The sequence below is a fragment of the Canis lupus genome, chromosome 6 (genome assembly GCF_003254725.2).
Source record: "Canis lupus dingo isolate Sandy chromosome 6, ASM325472v2, whole genome shotgun sequence".
NCBI lineage: Eukaryota > Metazoa > Chordata > Mammalia > Carnivora > Canidae > Canis > Canis lupus.
The window spans coordinates 31,484,530-31,506,619 of record NC_064248.1 but is presented as its reverse complement, the minus strand read 5'-3'; the positions used below and the strand labels follow the sequence as shown (position 1 = coordinate 31,506,619).

Sequence of the window (22,090 nt, the reverse complement as noted above, 5' to 3'; positions counted from 1 at the left end):
ACTGAGTGAGCAGGTGCTCAGTGACTGTCAAACCCGGGTAGGGACATGGATCGCTGGACGGAGGCAGGGCCTGATGGATTGTTCAGTGTCTCATCTTCCCAGCAGCCTGTCAACTCCTGCGGCAGGGCGTTGCTGTCTTGCTCGAACCTCAGTCCGGCACCTGTTGGTGGTGGCTCAGGATGCCACCTGGAGAGTCAGACTTCACCTGCCAGGGCCAAGCTCTACTTTACAGTCTTCTTGTCCCAACTTCAGGTCCTGCTGGGTCCAGGGCACCATCTGTCTCTGAGCAAACATTGAAATCCCTGAGCACAGGGGGAGCACTGTGCTTTCCACAAGTGTTATCTTTATCAAAGGCAAACAAACCGGCCCTATCAGTCACTGACCCAGAACACTTAATAGTTCTGTGGAAAGGCAACCAGTTCCAGAGCCAACTGTTGGCAGCTGAGTAACTGAGGAAGAATGCAAAGATTACAGTGTGCTCAGAGCCAGCTGAGCTGACCACGAAGCCTCGGAACTGACAGCCAAAAAAAAGAAAAAAGAAAATCAATGTTTAATTCATAGACTTCAATCCTGACTTCTCTCCTGGGATAATGTACTAGGTGCTAATGTCATCTCGTGACAGTGTTTCCCAGAAACTAATTTTTTAGGCCCATTATTTTTCTTGTTTCCGATTATAATGCTGGAGTCAGTTCTCTCCTTCCAGCTCCCCAAGGCAAAAAATGCCCTTTCTGGAGTCACACAGGAAGAAGAACCTCCCTGCCACCTTCCTCTGGTCTCCTCAGTGCCGCCCCCCTCCCAGCCCTGAGTTCCCTGGCCAGAGACTAACCACTGGGTCAGTTGAGTTAGAGAAACTTGATTCTGACCCCAAGACCTTTTTTTTTAAAAGGCAAGATGTATTGAGCTGCTAAGCACTTTATGCAATTTTCTCGTTTGATCCACCAACACTCCGAAGGGAGGTTTTCCATTTTCCTTTTGTGCATGTAAGGAAACTGGCTGCCCAAGGTTACACCAAGTGCCCCTGCCCTTCCTCTAGCGAGGCCATGAACTCAGGTCGGCCTGCATCAGACCCTGAGCCACTGCTACCACCATCGCCACTGCGCCTATTAGTTCTTCACTCCATTTTGATACATCTGAAGTGAATTCTCCTTTTCCAATTTTAGAAATAAAGGTGACCTCCCCACAGCCACCTGATGCCCCACTAGTATCTGGCAAAACCACGTTGTTGGCTCCAGAAGTGGGTGTGTTTCAGACAGAAAACATCAGGTTTCCAGGAGCAATGGGATAAAGCTGACCAGAAGAATGAACTGTGCCAAGCAGTTTGTGTGCATTGATTCTATGCTCTGGACAATGCTGTGAGCTGGTACCGCTTGTCTTGTTCTACATACGGGAAACCAAGGCTTGGGCCAAGGCTTCAGAGTTCACACAGGGCAGGCCGAGAGCCATAGCTCCACCACCTGCCTCTAAATGCCCCTCATCTCAAGGCTGGCATTGGTGGCGGCTGAACCCCGATGGCTCTGCCACTTGTCTTTGATTCTCAGAGGTTGGTGAGACAGACCCTCATTAGAGAGCGGGCTGTCAGGTGGCCCTGGCATAGACAGAGCATTCCCCGTTCCTGTCATCTGTATACTGCTCTTCACACTGGCAGCCACCAGCGTCCCCCATCCGCCACCCCCCAGATGAGGGATAAGCCTACACAGCAGCCATATGAAAAGTCACTCTTTTTCCCCTGGAACCCCCACCTCCAGACTGAATAGAGTTCACAGTCATGTAAAAGCCCATCCTTGTATAGATTTGTTCCTGGTCCATTAAGACCAAAAAGCAGAAATGAGACTTAAAAAAATCTTGCCTGTGCAAAAGCAGCAGCATTTGAATGCTCTTCAAAGCTTTCTGGCAATTGTGTCTAAGAGAACAGCCTTTGAGTGGTTGGATCGGGGGTGTGGGGATCAGCTTCCACTCAAAAATCATCCCTGTGCTGAGTCCCAGGGGTCCCTGCTTTCCACGCCCCCTCGTGGAGCCCCCAGGGTGGCCGTGAAGAGGGAGTGTGGGCACACTGTCCAGCTGGGAGCACACAGCCCACAAGAAGTCACGTTCCCGAATCAGGGCGTGCAAGGTTCCCTCACCTGGAACATGCCCCCAGGTTTGGACTGTCTCCCAGTTGACACACAGGCATTTGGTGTCTGAGGAGCACTCTTGCAAAACAGAACAGACAGCAGGCAGAGGTAGCCTCCAGGTCCCAGATGAGCCTTCCTAGGGGGTGGAGACAGAGAGGAGGAGAGAGTTCCACAGAATTAAGTGTTGCTTCACCTTTCCAGGTCATTACCCACCTCACTACGGGTAATGTGTGTATACTGGGCACACTGGGTACTGTGTACCCAGGAGCCTTCTGGTGATCACAGCATGTCAGAGAGCAGGGAACGCAACGTGAGCTGCATATGGAGAAGAGAGTGGAGAGCCTATGCTGGAGGTTGTGGGAAGGACCAGACCCCAGCTTCACTCTGCCCTTTGACCTTGACTGCACTTTGGAATGTTCTTTAGGCCAAGGCAGGCCCCCGAGGGGCAGCCTTGCTGGCAGCACGGAATGCGCGGGCGTGTGTCAGAGCAAGTGGCATGGCTGCGTGCCCGTGTGCGCACCCCAGCACACGCCTGTGCCCGCCCCGTAGAATGCAGCTCCTTCCGCCCCTTGGTACTGTCAGCCTTCCTAGTACAAGTTGAGCACATTTATGGCGGGGCAGTTGGAAAAAATGGAAGAGCAACAAGGAAAGATAGGATGCACTAAATATCTCCACCCTGAGTTGTCCATGAAACAAATCCAGTGTCCTTTCCCATCATGCTTTCTGTTTGTCCCTTATGGGTATCTTTTCTCAGCAATGGTGTTTGCTCAGGTGAGAGTCAGCAGAGGGAGGTGGCATCACACAGCGCTAGAGCATCAGGGTTCAAGACGTGGCTCTACCTTCTACTCATTATGTGGCCTTGGGCCACTCGGCTTACACCCTGCACCTGTTTATCCACAGAGGAACTGGGAATGTGCTGAACACTACTAAACTATACACTAAAAAAAAAAAAAATAGTTAAGATGGCAACTTCTATGTTATGGGTATCTTACCACAATTAAAAAGAAAAAATAGCAGGGATGAAAATGTCACCCACCTCATTAGGCTGTCTTGAGCATGATGGGAGTTAATCCACATAAGTGCCTAGCAGGACACCTCATGTGTGTGCAGTGTACAGCGAAGGTTAGGCTCTTGGTATTTTTTATTGTCACTGTGATTAGTCAGGGCTGACCCTCGGGACCCTAAATAATAGGTTCCCTTTCTATATGTTAAATCAGTTTGCACAAAGTTAATCATCCCGCAGCACCTTCCGCTGTAAATAAAAAAGACACACCACTGTTGTACAGATTTGCTCATTTAGAAAGACTTTGCATCGGGTGTTGATAAAACACCTGGGTAGGTTTTGCCTCCTGCCAGAGGGCCATGAAGACTTTGGTTCTGGAACGTGCCTGAGACCCTGTAGCTCCTACAGGCAGAGCCAGAGCCAGAGAAGAGCAGAAATCTGCCCTATGGCCCCAGCCCAGCACAGGCCCACTCCCTGAGATACCAACTACCATCCGTGCTTCCTGTGTGCCTGTGCTGGGCCGTGCCCACAGGACCCCGCGACAGCCCTGGGAGGCTGGTGCCACTCCTCAGTCTGTGGACCAGGGAACCTCAGCCCAGGCAAGGGGAGCACCTGGCCTACTCCCCACACCCATGTCTTCAGTGCTGAAGATTATTCAGTGGCAAAACATCTGGGAGTCAGGTGTGCTCTGGGAACCCTATGAGCTATTGTGCTCCATCCCATAGTGTGAGCCAGGAGCATGGAAATCAGTTAGAGAACATGACTGTATTCTATGGATACAAGTGTCTGCGACCAAAGGAAGAATCCATAAAATTATTTGAATAAACTTTATGAGCCTTTTCCTATAGATGTTTATTTTTTGCTGCTGAGTCATCCGTCCTACCACCGACAGCCTCTCATTAACAGACAAGTGATAGCGAATGGCAAGGATCAAAGGCTCATTCGTGGGATAAAACCCAGAAATAGAGAAGACCCTAACCTTTCATTTTATCTGTGAATTGGAAAAAGACCACCCTGATTTGATTTTTTTTTCCCTTAAAATATCTCTGAAATAGCTCAAGGAACCCCAGGGTCTCCCCTAGAACTGGGTTTGAGAAGCCCTTTACCACTTCCCAGGAACCCATCCCTAGTGCCTGCCTCGGGATCCCAGAGAATGAGATACCAACTAAGTGGCACTGCTGAGTGTGCAGACAGCTAGAAGGAGTTGTTAATTCATGAGGACCCCCCTAGGAGTGGCCAGAACCAGAGCAGAAGCCAGGCATGGGACACAATAGTGGTGCTGCGTGTTCCCAGAGAGGCATCAGTCATTGGGTCCTCCACACATTCCTTTCCTTTAAGCCATTCCTTTGTGGCCTCTTCAAAGCAAGGCAGCTCCTAAGGACCAGGGAGAAAAACTGAAGAGGACAGGAGATGAAAGAACTGGTATTTTTTTTTTCAGAGAAACCTTAAAAGTTCCAAGGAAGTTCTATGACAAATACCCCCAAGAGGGTCAGGAAAGGAAGGGCACGTGTAGCAAGTGTTTCCTGAGGTTTCTTTACGAGTCAAATAATGGCATGCCCAGCACATGAGACATGGATAGGGGAAAGGGATACACGAACAGGTTGTGCAGAGCAAAGAGGTAGGCATGGCAAGAACAGCACATGCAAAAGGCCTGAGGGAGCAGGCGACACTTGGTGGCATGGCCTGGGTAGGGCAGTGGCAGGGAGACAGGCCACAATGCTGGTTGGGGTCCCAGTGGCTGGGGGCTTGCAGCCTGCTGAGGAGTTAAACTGTACCCTGGGAGCTATAGGAAGCCCTTGGAGGTGCTAAGGCCAAGGAATGAGGAGTCAGGGGACTTGGGCTTTTCCTCACTGGAATCCGGAAGGGCACGGGCGGCAGAGACAGAAGGCCCTCTCTGCCCACCCATTGGCGTGCCACACCTGCGCAGTAGGGGTGAGAAGCGGTCTCTCCACAGAGCTACTCCCTTCTCACCAGGGTGCACCCCCTTCCATACCTTTCTCTGTGTATGTACCTACTAGGCTTGTACTACCATGTTGCGTGTCCTTTGTATTTTTTCACACAAGCGAACGTCGTTTTCACTCTTACGTCTTGGATTTTTTTTTCTATTAGTTTACATGAGTCTCCACTTTCATTTTTATTGCTGCTGAGCAGTCTGTCATGTGGGCAAACCACTGTTTATTTAGCCAGTCCCCCATTGATGGACATTCAGGTCATGGCTAATTTCTTGTCCTTAACAAATAATGAGCACTCTGCACACCGTTGCGCAAGGATTTCCCTGGAGTAAGTAACCATGAAGCGAGTCCAGAAATATCTGGGGCTGTGGCCCTAACAGGACTTGGTGGCCAATGAAGTATGTGGGTGGAGGAAGAGGGAGGTTCCCAGGGCTAGTTTAAGGCAAAACATCAAGGAGTCTCCCTTTCTCTCTGGACCTTCTGAGTGCATGTGGCTACCAAGGGCATTTTGACGATCCCAACTTCTGAGCCAGCAAAATCCTCATTCCTGTGGATGTTGTTCTGTCCAGGAGGCCACCAGGAGCTGTGAGGCCTGGAAAGGTTCCCAGGAGTGGGCGTGGGGCCTCCAAGGGCTGGCCTGCCCTCCGTGTGGCTTGTCATTGCAGACAGGGCATAATGGCATGATATAACCCCCCGTAGGTTCTCCTCCTACCTCCTGGCATCTCCACTGGAGTTAGGACTGTCTTCGATTCTTTTCTCTCTGTAGCCAGCATCCCATGACTCAGTACAGCCTTCTTTATTCGTGGCTGTCCAGCTATGGCATTTTGTATGAATGTGCTTTTCTCCAGAAACACATACAGAGTATTATTTGTTCAACATCTCAGATTCCCAGAGGGCCAAAAGTCAATATTATCCCACTGTGGCAGGAATGGCTGTCTTGTGACATCTCTTCACACTTAAACAGTCTGCTCCTTAAGCCTCAGAGTAATTGCAAAAAGAGATCCCAGAGCCCGTCAAATCGGGGCTGATGAATTGTTTGACTTTGTTTCCATTGCTGCCTGCCGTGAACTCAAGTCCCTGAAATCACTCCATGATTTGGGCAGTAGATGCTTCAACTGCATGAAATACGAAGTTTGAGCTATGATCTGCAATGACTCCTCTGAAAACAGTTGCAAGTTTGGTAAAAATTCAGGTGCATACCGTATGTGGTATGCTTCTAGCTTCACAGACTCTGTAAAGGTGCAGGATGAAAGTTCCATTTATTGAATGCCTGCTATGTGCTTGCTAGGCAATAAGCAAGTTGCTTTATGTAAAATAGAGAAGTGTGTAAAAACTGTCGTGTCACTAACCCCACTCTTGCAACTGGGGCAAGCAAGACTGAGATGCAGAGCCCTCCCCAGGGTCCCAGAGAGGTTGAGCGTGGTTTCAAACTCCTGCTCTTTGTAATGCTTCTACCTGTTTCCTGAGAAGAAGGTTATCTCTTGTTCAGTGTTCTTTCCTTTCTTGCTAAGTTGACTTAAGGGCTCTTTGGAGCTTCTGAGATCAAATAGTCCTTTGTTGTGGCTTTCTGAGTATGTTGACTTCACAGGCTGACAGTTGGGCCTCAGGTGCTGGGTACAATGCACACGCCAGCCTCCCGGATGGAACAGGTCCTCCTAAATCGTGGGGTCAGTCCAATGGCGGGAAGAGTCCATGTTGATGGAATGAGCCTCCCACCCCTACCCTTAGTATCCTGGATAATGTTCTGGGATAGTTGACATTTTATAAAATCTTGGGCATTCTGAAAAAATGCTTTTTAAAAACAAAACAAAAACAGATTTCCAGCCTGATGCCCAAGGAAAGCATCCAACAGCTCAGAGCAGCGTTCTGGCCTCCTAAAACAATGCCTGCATGTGGTGGAGGCATGGCCTGCTCGTTGTCCCCTCTCTGACCTCTTCACTCCACCTCAAAGAAGATGCAGAAACACCCTGCACCGACTTGTGTCCCCACTGGGTCAGCAGAGGCGCCTTTCGTGCCTACTGGGATACCCACAGCCTCAAGCAGCTTACGTGCTACCAACATTTGGGATCTGCTGTATACCAGAACTATGCCACCATGCTGTTTAAACCATGCTACCGCCCTGCCAGGGAGCTCTCACCGTGAGGAGGTTAGGCGCACACGCCCTGGAGTTAGCCCACCTAGCTTTTTCGGCACCTACCTATTGACAACTGTGTGTTGTCGGGAAAGTTCTGAAAGGCCCCTGAGCCTCATTTCTTCTTCTGTATGATAGAGCCTACCTCCCAAGGTCAGGAGCTTAGCCCTGGGCCAGCCCCCTGTAAGGGGTCCCACAACACCCCAGTAAGTATCAGTCTCTGATGTTGGAGAAAAGGGAGTCAGGGCCTAGAGGGCTGCAGCAGCCTGCCCAGGTCGACCTTGGGGGTAGTAGGCCAACATTTCAGCCTCGTGGCTGGAACTCTAGCCCCTTATGGGGCAGCTGGCCAGCTCCTCTAGGCCACTCTCAAGTGTTCTAGCTGGTGCTCTTGGGCTCTGCCAGTCAAGGGGACTTCTGGGCACCTGCCCTGCGAGAGCCACCAAAGCCAGCGTCACCTCAACCATTGTGCATTCTTCCGGCAAGCGCACAGAGTACCTCCTGCAGCTCCGTTCCCAGCCCTCGTCCAGCTGGCAGCCTGGGTGGCAGAAGCAGACCTAGAAATGGGGTGTCCACTGTACCAGAAGTTACTGGGGCGACAGGGGGCCACCTAGAGGCCCGATGCTGCTAGAATGTGGGGAGTAAGGGGAGGTAGATAGAGAAGATAGCTCTGGCGGGAGTGGCAGGCTAGGGGGAGATGTGGATTTCATCCTGAACCCTCTGGACTTCAAGCCAGGGAGTACAGGCCTGATCCGTGTTTGTCTGAAATCCTTGTGCCATTGGGTGGGGAGTGGATTGGAGACAGCAGTGCAGGGGCCAGAGGGGGCCGTCAGAAGCTGAGAGCCAGGGCAGGGTGGGTGCACCCTTGGTTAGCGCAGTCAGTGATGGGTTTGGATGCAGGTTGCCTGGTTGTGACAGATGCGTTCCTAAGGATGGCACTGTCCCCTTACGTCCTCATCCTCATGTAGCCACTCAGGGTCAGCAGAGCATTCCACATTCATCCTCTCAATAATGCCATGGGGAGAGGGAAGCTGAGGTCCTGGAGGTGACCAGCCAGGCCATACCTCCGGGAAGCCCTGGTGTACTTTGCACTCTACCCCTCGAGCTGTTATGAGGTCGAAATGTCTAGTGGCTCGCCTACCACTAAAGAGCGTTTTCTGAAGCTCGTCAGTCTGGCTAAGTATCTCCACCATCCAGGTGACAACAGCCTGGGGAGGAAGGCCCTGTTACTATCCCCACCTAACAGCTGAGGAGTCTCAGGCACAGAGAGGTTAAGTAACTTGCCCCAGGTCGCATAGTCATCGGTGGTGCTGCTGAAACCCACTCCTCCCAGACCCCACAGTCTGCCCAGTCCCATGTCCCGGGGTCCTCCTCAGGGCCTGGGGTCCTGAGGAAATTCTTAGTTTTGCCCTGGTGGAGCCATATTTGGTAGCTGGGACACCGTAATCTCAACCGCAGCCCCTTACACATACGTGGTTCCTGAGCCCAGCCTCGCTCCTGGGCCGAGAAGGGTTTTCTGAGCACGCTTGCCAGAGCACACTGATAAATCAGGCCCGAGATTCCTGTGCGTGGCAGGTGGCACTAAGTGGTTGTCTAGGCTTTCCAGGCTAGTTGACATCTGCCCACTAGGTGTGATGTATCAACAGCTTTTTCTCCTACTTTTTGCAGCCTGGGCTGGCTCTCAGCCAGAACACTTTAAAAAAAAAAATTGTAATAATAATAATAAAGCACTGACCTGCAGTGGGAAATACTGATGTGCCAGCTAAGTACAGACACCTCTGCAGTGAAGATTTAAGGTCTGCTGGTCAGAAGTGAATTTAGAAACTTTCTGGGAGGTTCTAGGGCATGTAGTTAAGCTCTTCATTGATGTGAGCTTGTTGTCGTCATGGCTCCACAAAGATGGGCTTCTGTGGAAATCCATGGAGTTCATCCTTTTATTCAGTCTTTGGGTTAGCATACACATATTCAGTATCTGTTGTGTGGCAGGGGCTGGGCTTGGGTTTGAGGCGACAACTAGGAGCAAACCAGACACTCATGGCCCTGCCACATGGAGCTTGCAATCTGGTAGAAATAACATTATTCATATAATTGTACCAACCAATGATTAGCTAATAATGGGGAACCTGGTCTTCTCCAGCGGGGATCAGGGAGGCTTCCCTACAGAAGTGGTGTGGGCTGACAGTGGGAGGACTCAGTGCAGCCAACTGGATGGGAGGGGACAAGGTGTTCCAGGCCAGGGACAGCATGTGTAGGGAAGCTGAGCACAGAGCGAGAGGGCCGGCTCCCTGTCACTGCCACAGAGGCAGGCTCCCTGGTTCCCCATCACTGTGACAGTGATGTTGCTCCCATCGATGGGCCATCTTCTGTGCTTCAAGCTCTGTACCAAGCATGTTCCACGGATTCATTATCTCGCCTTCTGAACCTGCCTGGAGAGAGGCAGACCTCTGCTCATGTTGCATTTGAAGTTTCCTGAGGCCCAGGGTGGTTAAGGAACTTACCTAGACTTACACAGCGAGTCAGCAACTCCTGTGTCCTGTTCTGCCTAGACCTGGCCCATGCTCTTGCCAGCCTCCCTCTCTGTGTTCTTACCCTTATTCCCCATCTTCTGTTATCACTGATACAGCTCAGAGGCCCCCCAGAAGGATCATCACCCCGTAACTAACAAGCCCATGGGGTGATAATTACTCTTCTGAGTTACTGACCTCCAGTTTGCAAACAGCTAGAAGCCCCAACACTGCACTTTGCAGGTGTCTCCTATCCCTGGCACATGGCTTTTTTCCAGCAAACACCTCGTGCGGATGACTTCCAACCCCACTTCATCCTCCTTAGAGTAAGCACATCCCTGAGCCCTGGTCAGAACCCCATCCAAACAAGGCACAACAGTGCTACCCCCAAGGAGTCAAGGGACCGAGTGTGCTGGGCAGTGTCCGGGGGTGTCCCTCCAGCCTTGGCCTGGAGAGTGGCCTCGTTCACCTGTTGCTGGAGGCGATAGGGTCTGCTCGGCTCGGAGAGGCCTTTGGGTCAGCTCCTTGCTCCTGCAAGCAGGTGGCCCTGTCCAGTAGCTCCATGTCAACTGTGAGATGGCCAACTGGGTGGTCAGAAAGGCAGTCAACTAGGACCCCTTCCGTCAGCCAGAGGATCCTGTGGGACCTGTCCTCATAGTTTCCTGGGGGCAGAGGAATCCTGGCCCATGCAAGATCTTTCCCATTCTGAGGCCCTGGGCTGAACCAACCCAACCCTGCCTGTGGCCCTCCACTCTGGCTATGCATTTCTAGAATCTCCTTGAGAGCATTTGAAAAGCCCAGAATAGGCTAGTTAAATCAGAATGAGGAGAGGGTAGTCGGTGTTTTTTGAAGTTCCCTGGCTCATTCTAGAGGCCATCCAGTCTTGAGAACACTGTTAGAGATGAAGAGATCTCACTGAATTTCCCTTAGGTGGCTTAAGAAGAGGGTCTGGGTGACCACTGGGGTCAAATGTTGTGGCCTGATTGTCATTTCTTTAATCCACAAATCTTCACCATGCTCCTACCATTGCCTTGTACAACACAGGGCCCAGCATGACTGACTGAGGTCCCTTCTCCAGAGATCTGATGCGCCCCTGTGACCAGCTGTGTCAGCTGTAGCCCAGAGATGGATTGAGAGCTTGGTGAGCTGGAGGTGTGGTCAGACAGGCTCTCTCCTCCATCAGAGCAGCTGTTCCTTAGGGATGTTCAGGGTTTGGGGGAAGATATATCTGGTGCCCTGGACCCCATTTCGGGAGAGACCAGTGCTCAATGTGCTTCTAGGACACCTATCATGGGTTCTGCATCACATTCTGCCAGGAACTGGAGAGCAGAAGGTTCTGGTTGGGCCTCACCTTTCAGGAGTTCATGGTGTCCTGGGGAAGACCACACCCAACACACTATTGCTACGTGGTTTGATTCTTGCTGTAATGTGGTAGCCCAGGACAGGGAGGCCAGCCCAACCAGAACTGGAGGGCGAGGAAGGCTCCAGAAGGAGGTCTTGATGGATGGGTTGGGTTGGGTTAAACATGGGGGCATGCTGGGCAGATGGCAGGTTCTAGGCTTTGGAAAGCATGGTATGTGTGTGGGTTCTGCAAGCAGCCTGAGGTGTGCAGGGCAGGAGGCAGCAAGAGATGAGACGTGTGGGAACAGTCTCTCATGCAGGGGTGACTGTCTTGGACTTCATCAAGGAGCCCATGGGAGCTGCTGATGGCTTCAGTTTGGGACAGGAAGGCTTCCATCTAAACTGACCACACACTGGGCTGGCAGCAAGAAGATAGTCGCTCACAGAGGCCGGCCCCAGGCTGGGCTGCCCGTGGGATCTGATGACTTACACTTAGCTGGAAAGAAGCAGTAGCTGAAAACCAGCTCTCACACAGAGCAGCTGGAAATCAGAGCACTTGTCCACCGCAGGGCCAGAGCTCTCCCTGCCTTTTAGCACACCTGGGAAATGTAGTCAGGATCCCAGTCTCTCCCAGCACTGTACCCCATCTCCTAGGCTGGGATTGGCTCACTTTTCTTAAAGGGCCCAGTAGTCAATATTTTAGGCTTTGCTGGCCATGTGGTCCTTGTCATAGTCTCACTCTACCATTGTAGCCAAACAGCCCTGGATAATATGTAAATCAGCAGGCCTGGCCCCATCCAGTAAAATGTCACTTGGAAAAAACAGGCCTGATGCAGGCAGGCTTTTGGGATTTGGCCTGCAGGATGTTGTTTGCTGACTCCTGATCTTGGCCTTCAGAATCGTCCCCATCACCCTGCCAACTTCCACCCACCCCCTACCCTGACTCCCTAGCCTCTTCAGTCTGTTCCCAACACGGTAGCTAAAAAGATCCTTTTCAGGTATAAGTTAGATCATGTGTGTCTTCTGCTTAAATGTGTCACTGGCTTCCCTTTCACTCAGAATAAAAGTCACATTCCTTACAGGGGCCCCCAAGATTCCACAGTCTAGACCCTCAAGACCTCATGTCTTTCCACTATCTCCCTGGCCAACTCCAGGGCAGCCACAGAAGCCCCCAGCTGAGCCTTGACATGACCCAGTGTGCCTGCCTCCCAGCCCCTACACCAAGCACTCTCATCCCAGGTACCTGTGTGGCTCTGTCCTCACTGCCTTAGGGTTTTTTGTCAGAACTCTCTGTCTCTGCTCTTCCTGACCATCATGTGTAACCCACAGCCCTGCCCCACTCCCGGCACTCCAGATGCCCCTGCCCTGCTCACTTCTCTTCATAACATTGGTTTCTTCCCAACATTTTCTGTTTCTCCACTTTCTGCCCACCCAATCCCTGTCCTTCCCCTTCCCATTATTGAACTGTAAGCTCCAAGAGAGCAGACACTGTCTTGTTTCCTGCTAAATGTCCAACTCCTGGAGCTGCACTGGGAGGTTTGCCATATATAGGTGGTACTTGGAAAGTATTGGATGAGTGAGTAGATAGATGGATGGGTAGGTTGATGGATGGGTGAATGGGTGGGTAGATAGATGGATGGGTGGGTGATTGTACAAGAAGAAAGACTGATAGACAAATGGAACCAACAAATCTTCAGTACCCCCTTTACGTGTAAGACATTGTTCATTGTGGACTCAGAGTTTATGCTGAACAGACTAGTCTCTTTGGAGCCCCCAGGTACTGTGGATTCCAGAGATATGAACCATGATCAGGGTCCTAGGAACTAGGAACTTCACCTGGGACCCGGTGAAGGAACTAGCTGAGACCTGGGATAGTATGCAATAGAGGGATCTGACCTGGACAGGGAGACCAGGAAAGAATCTCTGAGGAAGGGTTGTTGGCCTGGGAGGAAGTGGAGGAGCAAAGCTGGGCAGGAATCCATCCCTGACAGGAGAGCTGTTGATGCCTGGGCCTGCAGGCTGCCCATATCCCCAAAGAATGAAAACATTGCTGTCCAGGTGATAACCTCCACCAGTTTGTGCACAGAATTCCCCGTTTTTGTCACTTTCCGCTCTGACCAGATAAGTGGGGCACAGAGCCCAGGCCTATTTCCTAGGAAGGGGTTCAGCCCAGCAATGACCCAAGTCTCTTCCCATGTGAACAGAGCCTGGAGGGAAGAATTTGCCCCAGGACGTATTTCTGATGAATCTTTTGGAATAGAAGTTCATGGACTCCGGCCTGACATGAAGAATGAGATGTTTTACACCACACTCAGGAGAACAAATGTCAGAATCTGGAGTGGAAAGTTTTTTAAAAGGCCAGCTTGCAGCCTCGTTCATATGATTGGGGATAAATGTTTTTGCAACCCCTGCTACAAGTTATAATCGCACTAATTAGAAGGAGGTCGAAAGTATTCTAAAATTAACTGTAGTGATGGATGCATAATTCTGTAAATAGACTAGAAACCATGGGATTGTACCTTTAAATTGTGTAGATTACATAGTGTGTGAAGTATATCTTGAGAAAGCTGTTGTATGTTGTTGTTGTTGTTGTTTAAGATTTTATTTATTTGAGAGAGAGAGAGAAAGTGCACATAAGCAGTGGAAGGGAGATAGGCAGAGGGAGAAGCAAGCCACCTGCTGAACAGGGAGCTCAGTTCGGGGCTCTATGCCAGGACCCCAGGATCATGACCTGAGCAGAAGGCAGATGCTTAACTGACTGAGCCACCCAGGTGCCCCAAAAGCTGTGGTATGTTTAAAAACAGTTCTAAACTAGTCAGCCTGTCACAAAGCTGTCATCTTTTTCTAAAGACTGGATTATCTCATTTGTATCCTATTTTGATCATAAAATAGTCCGATTTATGCAGCATTTTCCTTAAAGTAGTCCAGATGTGGGGGGAAAAAAATTGGAACGCGCAACACAGGAATAATCTGGAAACCTTGATGCAGTGCAGACTTACCTGGCACCCTTCCTCTTCCCCAAAATTTGCCTTTTTTCCATTTATTTTTGACTTTGAAGAGAAGACTCTGTTCTTACTGGTAAAATAGTCTCCTGTTCCCTTTCCTTTCCTGTAAATTATGAGATAAGTTTGCATTTCATACCTTTCCAGAAATCTCTTTTGATTGTGGTCTGACCTCAGAAGCGAGGCTTCTGGGAAAGAAAGTAGGTATTAAAATCACTGCTTCGAGCATTTGTTGAAAACTTCTGAGGTGGCAGACGATTTGTGTTGTGGATGTGAGATAAAAACAGATTAGTTTTTGTCTGTTGCTCCGGGGGTCCCTCCCTGGTGCTGGTAGGTGATGCGGGCAGCCACTCTGCCCAGCTCACTCCAGTGACTTAAAAAAAAAAAAAAAAAAAAAATGTGATCCCAAAGGCTCCACGTTACTTCTTGGAGATGATTAGGGTCGTTTGTGCTCCTCTTTTTGCCTGGTAGAAACTGGTGAAGGATGTCTGGAAATAAGTGCTCAGAGCTGCGGCTGGAGCTACCACTTAGCAGTGCCTGCTGCTGTTTTATCGGCCAGTTGCTACCTATCAGTCCCCATGCTAAGTCCTCACAACAGTGCGTAAGGCAGGGATGACTTCCTCCATATTATTCCCAGGGAAACCGAGGCTCAGGGCAACACAGGCCAGCAGCAGCAGGCTGGGATTTTAACCCATCTGTCTGCCCCCAAAGCCCACATTCTCTTACACTGAACCTCTGTTTCCCTGTCCCTACCCCAGCGCTCAGTACCTCCAGCCAGCACCTGCCCCGGCTGGCCCCTCCTTAGAGGATGGCTGGGAAAGCACAGAGGTCCTGGAGAGTCGGGAGCCGCTCACCTAAGGAGAACAGCACTGATCCCACCACCCCAAACCCACCCCATCCCACCCCCGTCCCTGCAGCACGGTGACAGACTGAAATGCTCTTTCTCTGCGACAGGTGATGTGCCCTTCACAGGCCCAGAGGAGCCCCAAAGAAACACTCCAGCTGTTCTGTTTAGAAGGCAGGATGTGCTTCTGTCCAAATAAGTGCTCTCATGATTATTTATTAATTGTGAAAGGGAAGAGAAAAAAAGAATAGGGTTTCCTGGAAAGGGATAAAAGTTCAATATGATAAACTCCCGAAAAGCAATCAAAGGCCAATGAGGCCAGAAGAATAAAGGACAGAGAGAGTAAGAGAGATGATGAATCAAAGTGGCCAGTGTGTGAGCAGCGCCCCGGGAAGAGGCCATATCTCATGGTGACGGAGGCACGCTGAGTCTCAGAGCAGGAGCAGCCCCGGGGGTAGCGGTGGCAGCGAGTCTGGGAGCCGGCCTGCAAGGTCATCAAGGCCCTGGGGGATGAGCTGCCGATGACAGGGAGGGACGGGACCGGTCAGCAGTCAGCTGTCCCGCCGTCACCACGGGCTTGCTCTGTTCATCTGTGTGCACTCTTACCCGAATGTAGAAACTTATCAATAGAAACTGTAAAAGTGCAAGAAGGAAAGCATCACCACAATCCTCCCACAGCAGAGAAAAGCATTGTTAATATTTCTGCTTTCTTTTCATCTGTGTCTTCTTTTTTCCCTAATTTTTAGCTGTCCAAGAAATACATGAGTTGATTCTTCTTTTAGAAAAGTTAAAAAAAAAAAAAAAAGCTTTCGAAATGGGACTTAAGTCCCCTTTGAGTACTCTTTCCTACTCCCACCCCTCCCCAGACACCCCACAGTTTGGCTTCTCTCCTTCCAGATCCTTCTGCATGCCGTTGCTTTCTATCTGTGCCCATAAGCAGCAGACAGGATGGGACCACAGCCCATTCTCTGCAATTCTGAAATCCAGACAGCGCTGAAAACCAAAGGATTTTTCATAACTCACTTGGTGGCAGAAACTGCCTTGACCTATTTGTAAGGTGTTTATAAGAGTCGCAGATGCCATTTATTGTGAATGTATGCATGTGTTTTTCCTGCAGAAATGCAATATTTGGGGTTTTAGCTGTCAGAGATAGGCTGAGGGTGTGACTTAGTATGTGTGTCAGCCACATGGCCTTTAAAGCCTTAAAGACTCTAATTTCTAAAACACGTCTAGCCTCAGGGTTTAGAAGAAGGAGTCCTGAATCTGTAATTGTCTTATGCTTTGGGCTACTCCTCCGACTCTTTAAACCTAAACAGAATTCTAATTCCAAACACATTTCTGCAGCTTAATTTTCACCACTGTGAGTAAAAATCTTTATGTGAACAGGTACAGATTTCACTCCTTCCATTTCGTGGTGGTACAGTATTCCATAGCATGGGTGCATGGGGTGTCTTTGGCTGGGCATTTGATCGTTTCTAGGTTTTCACTGTCCCAGGCTAGCACGGAGTTGGACATCCTCGGATGCACCTTTCTGTGCACACGTGCAGCTCAGAGCTGCTGGGCTGTGGGGTTTTGCTTATCCCAACATTGCTGTCACGTCAGAAGCACGTCCCCGTGCTGCAAAATACCTCTTCCTACACTTCATTACCAATGGCTCTCTAGCAGTCCGTGGTCTGAGTATTGCCTCTCCCACCTGCCGTCACAAAGTGCTGGAGAAGTAGTGGCCTAGACAAGAATGTATTGTCTCTCGAATCTAGAAGCCGTGGTGTTGGAAGGTTGGTTCTTTCTGAAGGAGGCCGGGAGAAGCCATACCTCTCTCTACTAGGGTCTGGTACTTTGCTGGCAGTCTTGGGGTTCCTTGGCTTGTACAAGCATCACTCCGATCTATGCCTTCATCTTCAGATGGAGCTCCCCCTTTGCATGCCATGGGCCCACCTTTCCCCTTTATATAAGGACACCACTGACCCTGGATTAGGGCCCACCCCTGATGACCTCATCTCAGCTCCTTACATCTGCAGAATGACCTTGTTTCCAAATAAAGGTATATTCTGAGGTACTAGGGGGTTACTTCAGCATTAGAATTTTGGGGAGACACCGTTCAGCTCTTAACAGTCTGAAGTTCAGCCGAAATTTACTTAGCCAAGCCACTTACATTGGCTGCTTAACGTTGTTTCTGCTGCACTCTGCATCACCTATGATGAATATCCTTACACAGGAATCTTTTTCCATGTTTCCAGTTATTCTTTTGGAAACTATTTCTTAAGGTCAACAAGAATGCCATATCTAAAGCTCTTGATAGAACCTTGCCAGGCTGCTTTCCAGGAAGCAGAGTAGGGTGGGGGACGTCTAGGGGGATGGCCACACCTGTACCCCCACTTTCGTTCAGTGGGGCTCTCCAGTGCTTCAAGGCAGAACTCCTCCCCACGGCATGTGTGCACGTGCCTGCCGGCATGGGCACGTGCATGCTTTCTACCCAGCCTCATTTTATTTTGCCTCTTATTCCTGCCAAAAAGAGAGTCCACAGGTTAACAGCAAAATAGAAGCCGTAGCTCAAAGTGTCTGTTTAGGGCATGTTCTCTTACAACCGCATATACGAATAAAGATTTCAGAAATACTGGGCTTTCTGGGCATCAGGCATTAAATCAATCAGTGAAATTTCACTCACAGGGCAGCTTGCCAAGCAAGACCAGGAGGCAGAAGTAAGTTCTCTGGTTTAGTCCAGTTTGCAAAGCCCACAGCCGCTACATCATCCCGCTACTTCGAAAGGCAGTCGAATAATGAGCACTCAGCCACTCTGGGGGGCAGGGGCCGGCCAGGGAGGGGGTTCTCAGGAGCCGTTCAGAGCCAGCCAACCTGATGGCTTTTCAGGGTAGGTGATGGGAGCTGAGGCCAGGTAAAGAGCCCCAGCAGCTGGGGCTTACTTCACGGGGACCTCAGAGAATGAGACAGAGGAGGCATCTTTAAGAGAACTGGGGTTTTGGTGCTTGTGGTGAACAAAAGGACAGGCAGGGGCTAGGTGCTCGGGTCCTCCCAGCGAGGAGCAAGTGTTGCAAGACAGGCGCTTCACTCAGCAAGGCCAGGCCAGCGCTGCTCGCCAGCTTAGCGCAGAGACCGGAGAGCAGGATGCAGGGAAGGATAAATTTAGCCAGCATTTCAGGGGAAAACATCGATCTCAAATGTAGTACCGTCTTTTAAAAGAAAGTGGAAGCTGTAGGCCGGTCATTTGGGACAATTTCACTTGAACAGATAAAAGCCCAGGAAAAGCGAATGCGTACAGCCAGCTTGCCCTGCTGGCGGGTCCGGAGGAGCTTCCTTCTGACAGGGCAGCCGCGCTCTGCCTGGGCATAATGGATGGCCCACACTAGCCCCCCTGACTTGTTCCCAAGAAACGGTGCTGCCTTGTCTTCTGGAAAGATTTTTAGGTTTCTATTTCCAAACCCGAAGGTTCCTCTTCATGAGGAATGACGCCGGGCCCGGCTCTGAGTTTGCTGGCGGCTGGCCCAGGCTGCTGACATCTGATGCACTTCGTATGTCAGAGCCGGGTCACCACCAGCCTCCTCCCTGTGTGTCAGAACCAAGCAGAGGACATCTGGTATCCATAGACAGATTTACTTTTCAAAATGAAACCAAACCAAAAAACCGGGCACTTCTGATGTTGGCACAACGGGCATTGTTTCTACCTGGGCAAAGCCAACAGAACCACGGTCCCAAACAATAGAGCGCCTGTCTGAATGATGTTTGCACAACCTTACTTGTCCGGTGGCCACAGCATCCTCCGTGCTGCCTCGCGCTGACACTGCTCCCTTGTTGAGAAGGGGAAAAAAGTCCAGTCTGTCAATATTTGGGGCACTAATCATCTGCATTCGGGCGCCAGGGGTCATTGAAAGGCTGAGACGTTTCCAGGAATTCATGGCTCTAAAAACAAGCTGACCGTAAAGGATTTCCAGCGAGGGTATGAAAGGAAAAAAACCCAAATCGCAGCCCCCGCCCCCACTCAGCAGCCCCTAGCATTGTCCATCGGGTCATGGATTCTTGGGAAGAAATGAAGTCAACGGTCAACGTACACAGTGATGCGGGTCCGAGTTAATAATAAATGTGGAGGAAGGAGAAAAAGGATGTTCAATATTTAAACATTTCAGAGCGCTTCGTTTGGTTTGCCAGTTACTGCCCGGGGCCAGGACAGGTTCTATAAAACCGGACGCCCTTTACCTATCTCTGTGGCCAGCCTCTGACCCCGGTGCTTCGGGTTGGGAGGGTAGCAGAGCCTCTTTGAGGCAACCCCAACCTAGCAGTGTGTCTTCTTACTTTCTCTTGGCTTTTAAAGAGAGAAAGACGGAAAATGGTGAAAACCGAGACTTTGATGGGGTGCTCATGGAGAGTTTTTAAAAAGCTTTGAGGTCATGTCTGAAATTGTTTCGATTGTCCCATATTGGCTTCTCTTAGAACAGTATCATATATGTATATACATATTTTTTGGAACTGTTGCATATTTTAATATAAATTTTGTGCTTTGGTTCTAACCTCTAAAAGATAAAAAGGCTTAACAGAGAGACGCTGTGGTCACATTTAGCAAAGGTCTATCCAGTCTACCTTCTTAGATACATTCCTTAAAAATTGCCTGTAAAGCAGAATTATGTGAATCAATTCCTTTTTTCTTCTTGACACACATTATATAAAAGGAAAAGCATACCTTTGAGGGGGTTGGAAAAAACATTTGGCCCCAAGACATAATAAAATCATGCTTAAGGATGCAGCAAACTTTAGAGTCTCTTAGTTAAAGGAAATCAATACTTTTATGATGAAATATTAATAATACTAAAAAAACATAATAAGTGAAAACTACAAACGCAGAACAGCCGGGTGATTTCAGCGTCGAACACATTAACTTAGCATTTGCAAGGAAACACAAAGGGAAAGCAGAGCATACAGGGCCCATCCAAGAAGCCCCTCTGAGGCCTTGCAAGCCCCCTTATCGGGGGGTTTCCATCAAGAAGACATACATCTCCTTCAGTGCCAAGATCATTTCCAAGCATTTTGTTGAAGCAGTTGCCTTCTGGAAATGGAAAGACGAATCTAAACTGGAGAGGGGGGAAAAATTTAAAAAAATAAGTAAACTGGAGAGGGGAGTGCATGTGTGTTTGTATACAGCCCACACAGACACACGGAGGTACACACAGACACACAGGAGGCAACGGGGACAGAGAAAGGGAGACCAAGGAAGAGCCACCTGTTGGGATGCCCAGCCGGCTGTCGCCTCCCCTTCCTCCATGAGTTTATCCCACGTCTTTAAGGACGATTTCATTTGGCTCCACCTAATGCGTTCACAACCCTCCCCCCCAGCCAAGAAACCAACAGAGACAGAACCCATTCATGCATGCCTTGAGCCAGGCGTAACAAGTAACAAGAACACCACCTTCTCACATACTGTGGTTTGGTTTGATTTTTAAGTAGGCTCCCCATCCAGCGTGGAGTTCACGGCCAGACTTGAACTCATGACTCTGAAATCAAGGGTTGGACACTTAACTGACTGAGCCACCCAGGCACCCCTCGTATACTGTTTGCACATGAATCCCTTAAACTTTGATATCTGGCTCTATTAACTCCTAAGGCCTTCAGCCATAACCACTCATATGAGGAAGAATCTTGCTTTGCATTGTGCGGTTTCTCCAGAGAGCTGAGCCATTTCTTCTCCCACATACCCACATGCGTAAAGACACGTACACATGAAAACCCCCAGTTCTTGCCTCATTGGACCCAAGCTGTAGGTACCACACATGCCAGGTAAATAACCCAGACAGCTAGTGCTGACTGGACTCTTGAGCTAAACCAACTCCCTCGGGCCTCCCTGCCCTGGGAGGTGTGCCATTGGTCACCCCCTTGACACGTGAGCACATGCCGGTTTGCAGGGTGAATGGTTCCCTTGTGGTCACATGCCCATGTGGGGTGGCCGGATCCCTGGCGCTTTCTTCACAAACCCTGTCCCCTTTGCCCAGGCAAAGGGCCTGTGCCCTTCTCACGGCTCCCCCTTATAGATGACAGAGCCATGCATACAACCACTTGATTGCCCATGTCCCACGGTCTGACATGATAGAAGGTGACAAAGTCCTGTCTGTTTGAGGACCTCAGCTGTGGCTTTTGAAACTTGCTCTGGGCCAGCACCCATCGCAATCTTTTTTTTTTTTTTTTTTTTTTTTTAAGATTTTATTTATTTATTTACGAGAGACACAGAAAGAGAGAGAAGCAGAGACACAGGCAGAGGGAGAAGCAGGTTCCATGCAGGGAGCCCAACGCAGAACTCGATTCCGGGTCTCTAGGACCAAGCCCTGGACTGAAGGCGGTGCTAAATCGCTGAGCCACCCGGGCTGCCCCCATCGCAATCTTTGTATGGCTCCACACATGCTCCCTGATTCTATCTGACTCATGTGGTTCCAGATAGTATCTCCAGGTCTTTTTATGACGTGCAATAGGATGTCATCATCTCTTGGTCTGGCCTGACCCTAATCGGAACACACAGTAAGAGAGAATTCAGTGATGTGGCCTAGGTGCAGAAATTAACCGCCCCACACTGTAGAGCCTGAGTCCGGGACACAGGTCTACAGCTTGGCTTCGGGAGCCTGTTAAGTGTGCACCTAGGGCACATGCCTCCTGCAGAAGATCAGAACTGATTCCCTGGCCCCTTTGCACACCACCACTTTGTAGAACACACAAGATTAGTGTACCCATCAGTGTGTCCTGAGAGCACAGAGCAGGGCTGGTGAGATGAGAAACTTGCCAGAAAGGACCATGTGATCAAGGGCTGGCGAGAGCCTCAGGGAGTGTCCTTTGCAAGTGAGGCTGTGGCCGACCATCCCAGGTTCCACCCCCTTTGATGCTGGGACTGCAGGAGTCAGGGGTCGGTAACCCCTCTCTAACCCGCCTCCCTCTCACTGCTCTTTCAGCCCTGTGTCCTGCCTCAGTAGAGAGGCAGCCGAGATGGCCACTGCTGAGCTTTCTAGTGCCTTCCCTGAGAGACTGTTGTGGAGTTCTGTGCTTACTAATGTATAGACGGTAATGCCACCAGGAAGGGCAGGGGCTGGGCGAGGCAGGGCCCTCGGGAATTACACCCAAGTCCTGGCAGGCTTCAGTTTTAAAAATGCAGAGTGAGGTAATGCCACCCTAAGAGATCCTCTGAGAGACCTAGTCCACCTGTGACCCCCACATCCAGG

At 50.1% G+C, this 22,090-nt stretch overlaps 1 protein-coding gene across 10 annotated transcripts in view; it reads left to right on the top strand.

The window, feature by feature from the left end:
- Nucleotides 1-22,090, top strand: part of CLEC16A (C-type lectin domain containing 16A) — a 196,460-nt gene that overhangs the window by 151,415 nt on the left and 22,955 nt on the right. For 2 of the 10 annotated variants that reach the window (XM_049111394.1, XM_049111397.1), the window contains exon 22: nucleotides 21,824-21,932. The exons of the other annotated variants lie outside the window; for them this stretch is intronic. In XM_049111394.1, coding sequence (XP_048967351.1) covers nucleotides 21,824-21,932 — 109 coding nt within the window. Of the gene's footprint in view, nucleotides 1-21,823; nucleotides 21,933-22,090 lie in introns of those variants that run through there. 10 annotated transcript variants of the gene reach the window in all.